This window comes from Canis lupus, chromosome 32 (genome assembly GCF_048164855.1).
Source record: "Canis lupus baileyi chromosome 32, mCanLup2.hap1, whole genome shotgun sequence".
Taxonomy (NCBI): domain Eukaryota; kingdom Metazoa; phylum Chordata; class Mammalia; order Carnivora; family Canidae; genus Canis; species Canis lupus.
Window position 1 is genome coordinate 38,924,122 of NC_132869.1, and position 15,429 is coordinate 38,939,550.

Consider the following 15,429-nt stretch of genomic DNA (forward strand, 5'->3'; position numbering starts at 1 on the left):
AATACCACAGGATTTCATTAATATGTGTAATTTAAGAAATAAAACAGATAAATAAAGGGGAAGAAGAAAAAAGAGGGAGGAGAGGGAAACCATAAGAGACTATTAACTACAGAGAATAAGTTGAGGGTTGATGGAGGGAGATGGGTATGGTATGGGCTGAATGGATTATGGGTATTAAGGAGGGCACTTGTGATGAGCTTGGGTGTTCTGTGTAAGTGATGAATCACTAATTTCTACTCCTGAAATCAATATTACACTACACGTTAGCTAACCAAAATTTAAATAAAAACTTGAAACAAAAACCCAAACCTCTAAGACTAAAGAGACAATGAAGGAAAAAAGAAAATAGAAATGAAAAGATAAGATGTTTGATAATGAAAGTGGTATCCCTTTTCTCTACATAAAAATCTTTCATGATAATAATATAATTACAAACCACTTAACATAAATTTTCTTTGTGCTTTGTGGTTTAAAACAATATTTACCACTACCAGAAACCACATATGCTGTGCATTACATTTTCTTAGGTAGCAGAAATAATAACCTCGTATTTTGTTTTGTTTTGTTTTGTGAACCAGAGAATTATGAGAATAAACAGCTCTTTCTCAGTTTTTTAAATTCTGGAATTCATCAAGAAGGTTACAAATGATAGGATTCCTTCTTTGGAAGGGTATAAGAGAAAGGAACAGTAATATTTTTCTTCTTTTAGTAAATTCAATAAATATTTTTGGAATGCCATCTTAGTATATATAAACTACATAGATCAGAGCAGGCAAATTAGAGCATGGGCCAAATCCTATCCACTGTTTTCATATGGTTTATACAGTTGAAAAGATTAAAATAGTGTTCAATGACATGTGAAAAATAATATGAAATTGAAATTTCAGCATCTAAAAATACAATTTTTACTGAAATATAGTCATACTTATTCAATTACATATCATCTATAGCAGCATTTATGCTACAATAGCACAGCTAAGTAGTTAACAGAGACTAGAGGCCTGCAAGCCTATCTGGACCTTTACAGAAAAACTTGGCTAACTAGTGCTAATGATAATAAGTTAGATAAGCACTAAATAGAAATTATTTAAATTCAAGTAAAAATCAAAATTTGACCATAATCTGGCTTAAGGATAAATGAAAAGATCTTATGTAAAGATACAATTACTCAATTAAAATTAACATTTATAATTCAGAAGCTTTTCAAAAACTAGAATATGAGATATATCACAAATATTTACCAGAACCATTAAACCTGCTTAACATCCAGTTTATTTCTAAAATGGATTTAACTGATTACGCAAAATTAATCTTATTTATATAGACTGTTTGCATGAGTAATAAAGAAAAAATAATTATGGTAAAGGGCACCAATAGAAAAAGTTTTTAGAATACTCACCTTTGGAAGGCCAGGCTTGGACTTGAAATTTTTGTTTCTCCTATAGAGACATATTACATTTGAAAAATGAGAAAATATTAGAAAAAACTACTGTACAAGTGAATGATTTTAAAAGCTCTACTAAAACACAGATTATATAACCATTTCCAAGATATAGGTCTTCTATATGAAAACACTGACTGATTCAAGTAAGCAGGCACCTTTGGGAATGAAAAATAAGCAAGGAAAAGAGAACAAAAAAAGAGATGTTTGCTCTTTAATATTGGTATAAACAGATTTAAGCCTGGTAATCCGTAATGCAATGCTATATACATTCAAACCTAAAATTTCATTTTCTTTTGGACATTAAAAGGATTCCACTTTCTTATACCTATAGAAATTTTGTATTTCTTAAAAACTTTATGACTTTCCCCTTTTGGAAATTAAAAATTGTCTTGTGCTCTTTTTTTTCTTCCTTATATTTATATCAAACTTTTTTTTTAATGGATAAAGAAAGAAAAGGAATAATGTCCAAAGTTTATGAACATAAGCTGGGGGGTCAGAAAGATCTGACTGAGCTTGAATCTAAACTCTACCTAAATCTAAATCCTACTAGGGTAGGATTTTTTAACTTCTCTAAGTCTTGGTTTCATTAATATGATAATATAAAATAATGTAGAATGTAAAATAATGTAAAATGAGGATGATAATAGCACCAACCTCTTAAAGTTGTTATGAGGGTTAGATGCGTTAATTTGCAATTCTGAAGTATACTAAGACTTATGTATATTGAACCTATTAGCACTGTTAAGCACAGACTTAAACAGGAATTAAAAAATCCAATTCAGTCTTACATTTAGCTAGTGACCCAAACATATGCTTTGAAATAGTGTCTGAAATATGTGGATACAGGGAGCTAAGAACTTTTTACTAGTCCACCATGCATAGTTCCATCTATGCCTTCACACCAATCCTATAATCAGGAAATGAGGAATGGCAGGCTGGATAAAGTTTATATATCACTATATACAGTCCCAGGGGACTTTACCGCCCAATTTGTTAGGACTGACAAAATTAAAATCCTTCAATTTTGGGATCCCTGGGTGGCGCAGTGGTTTAGTGCCTGCCTTTGGCCCAGGGCGCGATCCTGGAGACCCAGGATCGAATCCCACGTCGGGCTCCCAGTGCATGGAGCCTGCTTTTCCCTCTGCCTGTGTCTCTGCCTCTCTCTCTCTCTCTCTCTCTCTCTGTGTGTGACTATCATAAATAAATAAAAATTTTTAAAAAAATAAAATAAAATAAAATAAAATCCTTCAATTTTAATTAAACTGAGGTTCAAGACTGGGAATCTAAAACGAGCTAACAGTTTTTTCTCTATTTGGATGTAGGGTCTGTCAAAGAGTAATAATAATCTCCAACATCCAACCATGATTCTCCTGGTGAGATGAAAACCAACAAACAAACCACCTGCTTCTTAATCCATGAGATCCACAGCTCTGAATACTACTTTTGATTCACTTATTTCATTCAAAATTTCACTCATGAAAATAATGATTCACCATCACCCCTCTTCTTTCTCAGCCAGAAATCTTAAACCAGTCTTAAATAGCAATCCATATTTTTGATCAATACTAACATAAGAATTCCATGGGCTCTCTCCAACAGTTTGCTACTAGCTGAATTAGCAAATATCCCGTCTTTATCAAGCAAGGAGGTGCCACTTGAAAGTCTGCTCTGACGAATCCCAGTTCTTCCATTCCATCCAATATCAAATGTATCTCTGTAAAATTTAAATACAGTATAATTTGCTTTAGTTAATTGAGACATATCTAACATTCTCCAAATTGCTTAAATAAGTAAAATTTAAAACTTTAAAGTCAAAATTTAGGAAAAAAGCAGAAAATGATTTTTATCAGAGATTACCAATCAATCTAGACTAACCTTTTCCTTGTTCAGAACAAAGAATTTCTATGGATTCTGGCACATTCAAATACAATGTGCACACAGATGAGCACATAATACAGCTAGTATCTTTAAATCTGTTAAACTATTTACAATCAGTATATAATATTATGCATTATACATAATGTGATGGTTTTCGTCTTTGTTAGATTTTAGAACTTCCAAATACTCCTGAAAGAATTTACAATCCTAATAGACTGTCCCATTCTATGGACTATTTAATTTCTTCCTCAGAGGTCTTATTCACACACTCACTTACTACACACATATTCACCAACTTACTAAGCATCTTCTATAGGTTGAGCACTATTCTAGCCACTGGAGATAGAGGAGTGAACAAAACAGATAAAATTATCAGTGATCACAATATGAAGAGTTAATAGGGGGCTTTCCAGGTAAAGATAGCAAATTGGCCACATATTTGGATTCCTTCAGAAACCTGCAAAAATGTTAATAAACTAATTTTTTGAAGTAATAAGCACAAGCAAAATATACTAAGAGATAATAGTAACAGTTTTGAAATATGGAAAGCAGATGAATATAGAAAGCAAATTGGCTGTGGGGAAGACTGAGAAGCATCCGTATTTACAAAACTCCAAAATTGGTGGTACCAAGTATCCGTGAAAATGGTGGCAAAGATGGGTTATGAACAAGAGCATTAGTTTAAAGTCAGTTAAACACAGTTAGAACTCCATGCAGCCAGCTGACCATCCCTCCTCTATCTGTCAGTTCTCTTACTCCATTGGTTCTAAAATGCTGGCAGCTGGGACTATATCCTCTAGGAAGAAAAGTAGAATAAACTTTGTGTGGAATATGAGCATCCCAAAAGGAAAGACCCAAGGATACTGATATATCCTAGACATTGACAATACACCCAATTAATCAGGTTCCAGTTAGCCTTTCAGTATTTGAATAGTGAATATGAACAGTTGACCAAGGTTCAGCAGACATCTGAGGAAAGGCTCTAGCATGAAACAGAGACCAAAACAATCATGACATAAACAACTTTAAGTAAAAAAAGATTTTTTAAAGCTATCAGTAATATTTTTACAGAAAATAGAAAATATTACATCCATAGAATAAGATGCTATGAAAATTTAAAAACTGAGAAACCAGTCACAAAAAGCTCCTAAAAATTAAAAATGTAACACCAATGAAAATGCAGTAGGATATATTCATTCATTTAAAATACTGAACATCAACTAGTGCCAATGTTTTTCTAGCATCTTCACATTACTTAAATTCAAATGGAAGAAAACAAACAATAAACACATAAGAAATACATTGTATGTAAGATAATAGGTGATAAGGAGAAATTTTAAACATAGAAGAAAAATAATGCCATGATGCTAGTCTCTTTAATAGGGAAGTCAGGAGAGGCCTCATGAGAGGCCTCCATTTAAACAGTGATGTAAAGAAAATAAAAAACAAATCAAACAGTTAGTTATCTGGAAGAAGAACATTCTACTCAGAAGAGTTCAGGACGCAGGAATTTTGTTGATGAGTCTGAGATATATTAAATAAACCAGCAAGGCTGGAGTGAACAGGAAAAAACGGTAGACCAAGTCAGAGAGGGAAGAGGAAGCCATGTTACATATACCCTCCAAGGAATGTAAGAATTTTTAGCTTTTATGGGAATGAGAAAGAATGACAAAGAAGACTTTCAGCAAAACACTGACATGACTCAGCTTTTTATTATGAAAATAATCTCAAACCATTTTCACACTGTATTAAAATAACAATCTGGAAAACTGAGGGCTCAAGGACAAAAGGGGGGGGGGAGATTATTTTAGGAGGCTATTACAGTAATCCATACCAGGGCAACAGCAGTGGAAGGAGTAAGAAATAGTGAGATTCTGGGTATCATTTTACAATACTACCAATGAAACTTGCTGATGGACTGAATGGAGAATGCATGAGAAATTAAGAAATGGAAATTAAGGATGACTTCAAGATTTTTCACTAGTAACAGATTTAGAGATGAAGTAGGAGAGATGATTTCTTATAAAGTAAAACAAAACAAGATGAAAAATCATAACAAAGTAGGTCAAGTAGACTCAAGACCCAACAGAAGAGTTTCTAGACAGATCCTACAAGATTCTGGTACTTAGAAAAGATATCACATACAAAGGCTCAAGAATTAGGAAAAGGTTATCTATAAAAAAACAAACCTATGGTTAATATCACAAAACCATGCTTAATGATAAAAAAAAAAAAAACTGGAAGATTTCCCATTAATAGCAGGAATAAGACAAGGATGTGAGCTCTAGCCACTCTTATTCAACCTTGTACCGAAACTTCTAGCCAGGGCAATAAGAAAAAAAAGTTAAAAAAAACGGATATCCAAATCGGAAAGAAAAAAGTGAATTTATATTTATTCACGCATGACATGATCTTACAGATAGAAAATTTTAAGGAATCTATTAAAAATTATTAGAACTAGTGAATTAAATATAAAGTTTAAAAATTCAATTATTTCCCTATATAATAGCAAAGAACTGATTATGAAAGCAAAAAAAATCATAATAGCATGAAAAATATTTATGAATAAATTTAACAAAAGAAGTATAAGATTTATACAAAAAAAATATTGTTAGAAGAATGAAAGCTATTCCATGACAGTATTCCCCAAATTTATAGATTCAACACAAACTCTAGCAAAACAATAGCTTCATTTTTTGCAAAAAATAACAAGATAATTCTAAAATGCATATGGAAATGCAAAGAACCCAGAATAGCCAAAACAATGTTAAAAGAACAAAGTTGAAAGAATCACAGCTTCTGATTTGTAAACCTGCTACAAAGACAATACGGTACCAGCGTAAAGAAAGACATATGTCAATAGAATAAAGTTGAGAATCCAGAAATAAACACTTCTTCAATTGACACTTCTGGTCAATTTAGTTCTGATAAAGGTATCAAGACAATTCAACAGGGAAAAAACAGTATTTTCAATAAATGATGTGGAGGTGGGATCCCTGGGTGGCGCAGTGGTGTGGCGCCTGCCTTTGGCCCAGGGCGCGATCCTGGAGGCCCGGGATCGAATCCCACATCGGGCTCCCGGTGCATGGAGCCTGCTTCTCCCTCTGCCTGTGTCTCTGCGCCTCTCTCTCTCTGTGACTATCATAAATAAATAAAAATTAAAAAAAAAATAAAAATAAAAATAAATGATGTGGAGGTGACTGGATATCCACATGCAAAAGAAGGAAGTTGAATCTCTCAGCACATACAAAATCAACTCAAAATCAATCATAGATAAAAACTTAAAAGCTAAAACCATAAAACTCTTAAAAGAAGAAAACACAGGGAATAAGCCATTGTGACATAGGCTTGGGTAATGATTTCTTAAATATAAAAGTATAACAAAAATGAAAAATAGGTAAGTTAGACTTCTTCAAAATTAAAAACTTCACACTTCAAACACCACCATAAGAAAAGTGAAAAGAGGGCAGCCCTGGTGGCTCAGCGGTTTAGCACCGCCTTCAGCCCAGGGTGTGATCCTAGAATCCCGGGATCAAGTCCCACATCGGGCTCCCTGCATGGAGCCTGCTTCTCCCTCTGCCTGTGTCTCTGCCCCTCTCTCTCTGTCTCTCATAAATAAATAAATAAAATCTTTAAAAAAAAAAAAAAAGAAAAGTGAAAAGAGGGATGCCTGAGTGGCTTAGTGGTTGAGCATCTGTCTTTGGCTCAGGGCGTGATCTCGGGGTCCTGGAATTGAGTCCCACATCAGGCTCCTCACAGGGATATAGATATCTATATATAGATATCTATAGATCGATATAGATTATTTAATTAATTCTAAAAAAAAAAGGAAAAGAAAAGTGAAAAGACAATTCCCAGACTAAAGTAAAATATTTTCAAGTCATATATCTGCTAAGGGACCCAGATCTAGAATATATAAGTAACTCTTAGCAATTCAATAATAAGACAACCCAACTAAAAATACATTACTCAGAAATAAAAGGAAATGAACTACTGATATATTTTTTTCTGATATATTTAATAACCTAATGAATTAAGTACCATGTTTAGTGAAAAGAACTAATCTCAAAGTTAGGAAGGAGATTAGGACATGTCACCCCAAATTATGCTACTTTCACATACGAGAACTAAGAATCAACAGATATAGGAAGAGTCAGTTCTCTCCCTTCTCCATAAACCGCTAAAAGCAGGGCATAAATTTCCCTTTGTGAAAGTGCCCACCTCTCCCCCACATTAGGAAAAGGAGAACATATTTTATCACCTGAGATAACAGAGTACGAACTGAGATGAGTTTGCTTAAATAAACCTTTCTAAAATAACCCTGATCTTCCATTAGTTTCCCCATATATTCCCTAGTCACTTCCCCATATTTTACCATCCCTTAAAGCCCAAACAAACCCTCTTTCCTTTATCAAAAAGGGTATATAAGCCCCAAGTGTGACACCACTTCTTTCAGTTTCACTTCTTTTCTGTGAATACTCATGCACATAAAATATTAATAAAAATTATGTGTTTTTACTCCTGTTAAGCTTTCGTAAGTTTAAGCCACAGGCTCCCAGCTACTGAACATAAGAAGAGGAAAATATTTTCTTCCGAACAGTTCCATCCTACATGATTCTATTTATATGACATTATCAAAATAACAAAACTAAAAAAATGAAGAACATAGTGGTTGCTACAGGATAGGATAGGGACAGGGGATGAGAGGGATAAATACAAATAGGTAGAATGAATGAATTCTTTTGTGATGATCAAAGAGTTTTGCATCTTGACTGTGGCATTTATGTTACACAAATGTATACATGGGGTACAGCTGCAAAAATCTATACACAGAAACACTTGCAGACTTCTAAAAATGGTGAAAACTGCAGTCTAGTTAATATTAATGTGACAATGTAAATTTCCTGGGTTTGATGATGTACTATCACTATATAAGATGTCACTTAGGGAAACTAAGTGAAAAGTAGGTACACAGGACTTTATAAACTATTTTTTCCTTTGTACTATTTTTGAAACTTCCTGCTTTTGAAAAATGGAATGTAACCTTAAAATATTTTTCCATTCATTCCTTTTTAAACTATAATACTTTTTCGATAGCCTGGACAATATCTTTATAATTTTACAGTAACTTTCTTCTGTCTTTCTGGTCAAGCTTTTAATTAAGAAGTACAGAAGATAAAAAATAAACATGCAAAAACTTAACTACAAAAATTTTCGTCAATATAAAAAAGTTAGAAAACAACCTAAATAACTAGTAATTGGAAATAGGTAAAATAAATTATGTTACAATCATCCACTGAAAGTCTATGAGGTTTAAAAAATAAAACGTCTATGAGGTCATAAAAATGTTGTAGAGGCACCCGGGTAGCTCAGTTGATTGAGCATCTGACTCTTGATTTTGGCTCAGGGTCATGAGATAGGAGTCCTCAGCTCTGTGCTGAGTGGAGAGTCTGCTTGAGATTCTTTCCCTCTGCCCTTCCCCCTACTCTCTCTCTCTCTCTCTCCCTCAAATAAATGAATCTTTTAAAAAATCATATTATAGGATATTTAGTTGCAAAAAATATGTTAACATATTATTAAATTTAAATACAATATGGTTTATGGTTTTAGGACAATATTTATATACATACATGGAAAGAAGAATACATGCCCCCCTAAATATTTCATGAGCAAAGGAAACCCTTATTCAAAGAAGATATATAAATCACCAAAGGTATGTGAATCACCAAAGAAGTGCAAATAATCAATAAGCACATGAAAAGATGCAGCACATCTGTAGGCACTGGGGAAATCCATATCAAAACCACAACGGGGGAAAAAAAAAAACCCACAAAAACCACAAGGTACTACTTCACATCCATTATTAACATACCTAAAATCGAAAGGATAGCCAATAACAGATATTGGCAAAAGAGAAAATGGAACCCTTATCTACTATCAGTGGGAATGTAAAATGTCACAGCCACTTTGAAAAATTGTTTGGAAATTTCTCAAAATGCTAAACAAAACACAGAGATTTGACCCAGGAATTTCATTCCTAAATACAGTCAAAAGAATCAAAAACAGGTCCACACCAACACTTGTATGTGAATGTTCACAGCAGATTATTCTTAATAGCCAAAAGGGGAAAACTTGAGTCTTCGTCAACTGATAATGCATAAAAAAAAAATGGACATACAATGGAATGTCCTTCAGCTACAAAAAAGAATTAAGTACTGGTAAATGCTACAATGTGGATTACCCTTGAAAACGTTATGCTCGGGGATCCCTGGGTGGCTCAGCGGTTTAGCTTCTGCCTTGGGCTCAGGGTGTGAGAGTCCCGCATTGGGCTCCCTGTATGGAGCCTGCTTCTCCCTCTGCCTGTGTCTCTGTCCCTCCCTCTCTCTCTCTCTCTCTCTCTCTCTATCTCTCATGAGTGAATAAATAAAATTAAAAAAAAAAAAAGAAAACATTATGCTCAGGGAAAGAAGTATCACACAAAAGGCCACATATTATAAGACTCTATTAATACTAAATTCCAGAATAGGTACATCTATAGAGATAAAAATTGGCAAGAATATGAGAAATGGAGAGAAAATAATTAAGTAGGAAGTTTCTTTTTGGAGTGATTAAAATGCTATTCGATTTTGGGATGATTAGCCAACTCTTAAATACACCAAACCTCACTAAACTATGTATTTTAAATGACTGAAACTCTGTGGGATGTAAATTGTTATCTCAATAAAGCTATTTAAAACTAGGGCTCAGGGCAGCCTGGGTGGCTCAGCAGTTTAGCGCCACCTTCAGCCCAGGGTGTGATCCTGGAAACCAGGGATCGAGTCCCATGTCGGGCTCCTTGCATGGAGCCTGCTTCTCCCTCTGCCTGTGTCTCTGCCTCTCTCTCTCTCTCTCTCTTTCTCTCTCTCTCTCTCTCTCTCTCTCTGTGACTCTCATGAATAAATAAAATCTTTTAAAAAAATAAATAAAACAAGGCCTAGAAATCAGCAAGCTAGAACTAAAATGCAATGTAGCAATGTCAAAATTCTGAAGAAAAATTCTTCTGACCAAGAGTTCTATACACAGGCAAATTATCAATGTGTGAGGTCAGAACAAAAACCATGTTTAGTTATGGAGGAACCAAAATATTTTCCTCTCATACATATTTTCTCATGGAGCTACTAGAGGATATGCTCCATAACAGTTTACAAAGTAGACATAAAAGAAGAAATGGTAGAAAAAAATTGATGCAAAAGAATGACAAAAACGATATCTAATATAAAGGTAAAGGAAGGTATCAATGTAACAAACCCAGGCTAGTACAGATCAAAAAATGCTAGGAGAGATTTGTACGGGAAAATAAAACTAATTCAAGGCGCATCTGTTTAAATCAGAGGAAATTCAGCCAACTGACAAAGCTTGTGGTTGAAATGGTGATAAACATCAGAAAATCTCAGAGGAAAATCTGGCTGAATGATCCGGGACTATGGAACGATTTTTAAAATAAGCTGTGAAATGGACAAATCAGAGACAAAACTATGTTTACGTTAAATTTAAGAGTTTTTTGTTCACCAAAGGGCACCAAGAAACAAAGTATAATGATAAGCTACAAATTGGGAGAACATATTTGAAACACAACTGAAATGGAACCAGTACATAAAATTTATAAAGAATACTTTTTAAAAAGAAATACAGGCAAACAAACATTTCAAAATATAAATAGTAAGATACCATTTTGTAACCACCAGATTATCCAAAGTTGAGAAGTCTGATAATCAGTTGTGTTGGCAAGGAATGAAACAAAGGGAACTTTGAGCTGCCATCGTTACTGTACATTAGTACAACTACCTTGGAAAACAATTTGGGATTATCTTATAAAACTAACATGCAGGGAACACCTGGGTGGCTCAGCAGTTAACCGTCTGCCTTCAGCTCAGGGCATGATCCTGGGGTCCCGGGATCGAATCCCACATCGGGTTCCCTGCATGGAGCCTGCTTCTCCCTCTGCCTGTTTCTCTGCCACCTCTCTCTGTGTTTCTCATGAATAAATAAATAAGATCTTTAAAAAAAAAATGCACATATCCTACTGAACTAACAGCTCTACTACTAAGTACATATCCCAGAGATGTAATAATAGGTGAACCAGAAGATTGGTATGAACATGTTTAAAATAGCACCATTTGGGCAGCCCGGGTGGCTCAGGGGTTTAGCGCCTCTTTTGGCCCAGGGCCCGATTCTAGACAACGCGGAATCGAGTCCTGCGTCGGGCCCCCTGCACGGGGCCTGCTTCTCCCTCTGCCTGTGTCTCTGCCTCTCTATCTCCCTCTGTGTCTCTCATAAATAAATAAAATCTTTAAAAAAATAAAAATAAAAATAAAGTAGCACCATTTATAATAGTAAAAGAACCACCCATATATCCACTGATGGACAAATCAATTACAGTATATTAATGCCATACAGTCATTTTGTTGTGATAAAAAAAAAATACATAATGGGGCACCTGGGTGGCCCTGTTGGTTAAGTATCTGACTTTGGCTCAGGTCACAATCTCAGGGTCCTGGAATCGAGCTTTGGGTTGGCTCTGCGCTTAGCAGGAGTCTGCTTGTCCCTCTGTCCCTTCCCCTGCTTGTGCTCCCTCTCTCTCTCAAATAAATAAAATCTAAAAAAGAAAAAACTGTAACATAAAACTTACCATTTTTTCTTCTTTACTGAGAAATAACTGACACATAACATTTGATCAGTTTCAGGTATGCAATATAACAACTGAATATTTATATATACAGCAAAATGAGTATCAGAATAAGTATAGTTAGTATTTATCACGACACCCAGTTACAAATTTTTTTCTGTGATGAGAACTTTTAAGATCTACTCTCTTAGCAACTTTCAAATATACAATTCAGTATCATTTAACTGTGGTCACTATACTACCTGTTATTTTCCCAGAACTTATTTATAACTGGGAATTTGCATCTTTTGACCACTGTCACCTATTTTGCCCACATCTTATCCTAGCCTTGAGCAACCACCAATCCGTTCTCTCTCATTTTATTATTTTCAATGTATACTGAGTAAACTGGCATTGAGTACATTCACATTGCTCTGCACCCAGCACGAGTATCCATCTCCAGTTTTAGTCCAATTGAAAATTCGTATCTATTAAACCATAACTCCCCACCCCCCATAACATGTAATATTATACAGCAACTAAAAAGAATAAACTACAATGCAAGAAGTTGGATAAATCTTAAGTGAATAGTTGAAGAGAAAAGAAGTCATAGAAGACAGCATACTATGTACCAGTATTTTTGTAAAACTCAAAAACTAGCAAAGCCAAACAAATTATTGCTTAGAAAAAACATACATTTACTGTAAAACATTTTTAAGAGCACAGTAATGATAAACAGAAAATTCTGGATAGCAGTCACCTGAGGGAAGAGGGGAAGGGAGTGATTAGAAAGTAATATAAAGGTGATTGCAGTAATACTAATAATCTTCCGGTTCTGAACGTGGGTGGTAGGTTCATTTTGTTGGTATGCTTCCTAATGTACATAGGTATTTTTATATTCTATCCAATGCTACATAAATGTATAAAGACTGAAAAGGAGCTTCCCATTAAATATGTATATCAAACTTATTATGTACCATTTCACATTCCTCAGTCTTACCTCTTACTATAGGTTAATGCTGCTGCAAATAGTGTAACTGTGACTAGTTACATGCACATTTAGTCCAATTTCAAACCTTGTTACAGTATTTATAAGAGCTTCAAGAAACAAAAAAACTTAGGCCTGATTTTCTTCATATTTTTAAGCCACAAAAGTATTTATAAGAATTATTTCTTCTATACTTCCTTGAAAACATAAACCAAAATTACTTACTGTTGGTTTTTTTCATTTAGAGTATTCATGCTCTGGAGATCAGAAAGAGGTGTTCTGGGATTTTTCCGGGCTATACCTAATATATAAAAAGCAGACATTTTCAAATCAATGCTAAAAGAAACTAAACATGAAACAATTTTTCTAAGGACAAATAGAATTAATGTATTTCAACAGTAAATATTTGCTAAGCATATCATAAATACCTAAATAATATGAACCAAGTGACATGATTATTACTTACTAATTTGACTTAGGCAACAATGAACCCAACTAGGGAATTAAATAATAAATTATATTTCTTCTCTCATTTAAATATTAACAGAAAATGAAGGATAACTAGGCTGAAGGTCTAGAAATGTATAAGCTCATTATTTTAAATAATGATTCAAAGAATTCCTAATGATTCCTTTGCATCATTTTTCAGCAATAGTTATACTGCTGACATGAGCTATAGATTTCAGAGGTCAATTAATATTACATATAGACACTGAGAATCAAAAACAACAAATTATGTCCTATTAAGCATTACCAGTATTTCTTAAGTTATAATTTACTTTATTTTTTTTTAATTTTTATTTATTTATGATAGTCACACACACACAGAGAGAGGCAGAGACATAGGCAGAGCAGGCTCCATGCACTGGGAGCCCGACGTGGGATTTGATCCCAGGTCTCCAGGATCGCGCCCTGGGCCAAAGGCAGGCGCTAAACCGCCGCGCCACCCAGGGTTCCCTATAATTTACTTTAAATCATATGATAAACACTGAAGCTCTCTATACACATAAGGCCATGAATTTTCATAACACACGCATACAAACATTTAATATATGTAAGACACACTGGAAAGGAAGTGAAAGTATTCAAGATAACAATCTTGTAGGTAGGAAATCCTAAGTAACCCATAAAAAACTAGTAGGACTAATAAAAGAGTTCAGCACAATTATAAGATATAAGATCAATATTTAAAAACCAATTGTATTTCTATTCAATAGTAATAATCAGAAAAGAAAATCAGAAACAATTCCATTAATAACATCAAAATAATACAAAAAGAATAAACTTTAAAAAGTATAAAATGTTTACACTGAAAATCACAAAACATCATTAAAAGAAACCTAAATAAATGGAATGACATCCATACTTATGAATTGGAAAACTTAATTACTGTCAAGATAGTGATGCTCTCTAAATTTATCTATATATCCATGCAACCTCTATTAAAATTGCAGCATTGATTTTTTACAGAAATGAATAAACTCATCCTAAAATTAATATGGCAATGCAGAGGATCCAGAATAGCCCTAACAGTATTGAAAAAGAAGAACAGATTGGAGGACTCACGCTTCCTGAATTTGAAACATTCCTGAATTTGAAACATATTACAAAGATAGAGTAATTGAGACAGTATGGTATTCTCATAAAGAAAGACAAATCAATGGAAAGGAATTCAGAATACTGAATAGACCTTTACATTTATGATCTAATGAATTTTGACAAAGATGTCAAGGCAATGCAATGAACAATGGAACAGAACAGAGAATCCAGAAGTGGACTCTCAACTTTATGGTCAACTAATATTCGACAAAGGAGGAAAGACTATCCACTGGAAATAGGACAGTCTCTTCAATAAATGGTGCTGGGAAAATTGGACAGCCACATGCAGAAGAATGAAACTAGACCATTCTCTTACACCATACACAAAGATAAACTCAAAATGGATGAAAGATCTAAATGTGAGACAAGATTCCATCAGACCTAGAGGAGAACACAGGCAACACCCTTTTTGAACTTGGCCACAGCAACTTCTTGCAAGATACATTAATGAAGGCAAGAGAAACAAAAACAAAAATGAACTACTGGGACTTCATCAAGGTAAGAAGCTTTTGTACAGCAAAAGAAACAGTCAACAAAACTAAAAGACAACCTACAGAATGGGAGAAGATATTTGCAAATAACATATCAGATAAAGGGCTAGTATCCAAGATCTATAAAGAACTTATTCAACTCAACAGCAAAGAAACAATCCAATCATGAAATGGGCAAAAGACATGAACAGAAATCTCAGAGAGGAAGACACAGACATGGCCAACAAGCACATGAGAAAATGCTCCGCATCACTTGCCATCAGGGAAATACAAATCAAAACCACAATGAGATCCCACCTCACACCAGTGAGAATGGGGAAAATTAACAAGGCAGGAAACAACAAATGTTGGCGAGGATGTGGAGAAAGGGGAACCCTCTTGCACT

The 15,429-nt window shown here is 34.2% G+C and overlaps 1 protein-coding gene across 12 annotated transcripts in view; it reads right to left on the reverse strand.

The window, feature by feature from the left end:
• Positions 1-15,429, reverse strand: part of MYO9A (myosin IXA) — a 263,388-nt gene that overhangs the window by 101,777 nt on the left and 146,182 nt on the right. For all 12 annotated transcript variants that reach the window (XM_072809461.1, XM_072809467.1, XM_072809468.1 and 9 more), the window contains 3 exons: positions 13,180-13,255; positions 3,015-3,158; positions 1,400-1,439 (listed from right to left, as the gene is read on the reverse strand). In XM_072809461.1, the coding sequence (XP_072665562.1) occupies positions 1,400-1,439; positions 3,015-3,158; positions 13,180-13,255 (260 nt within the window). The remainder of the gene's footprint in view (positions 1-1,399; positions 1,440-3,014; positions 3,159-13,179; positions 13,256-15,429) is intronic.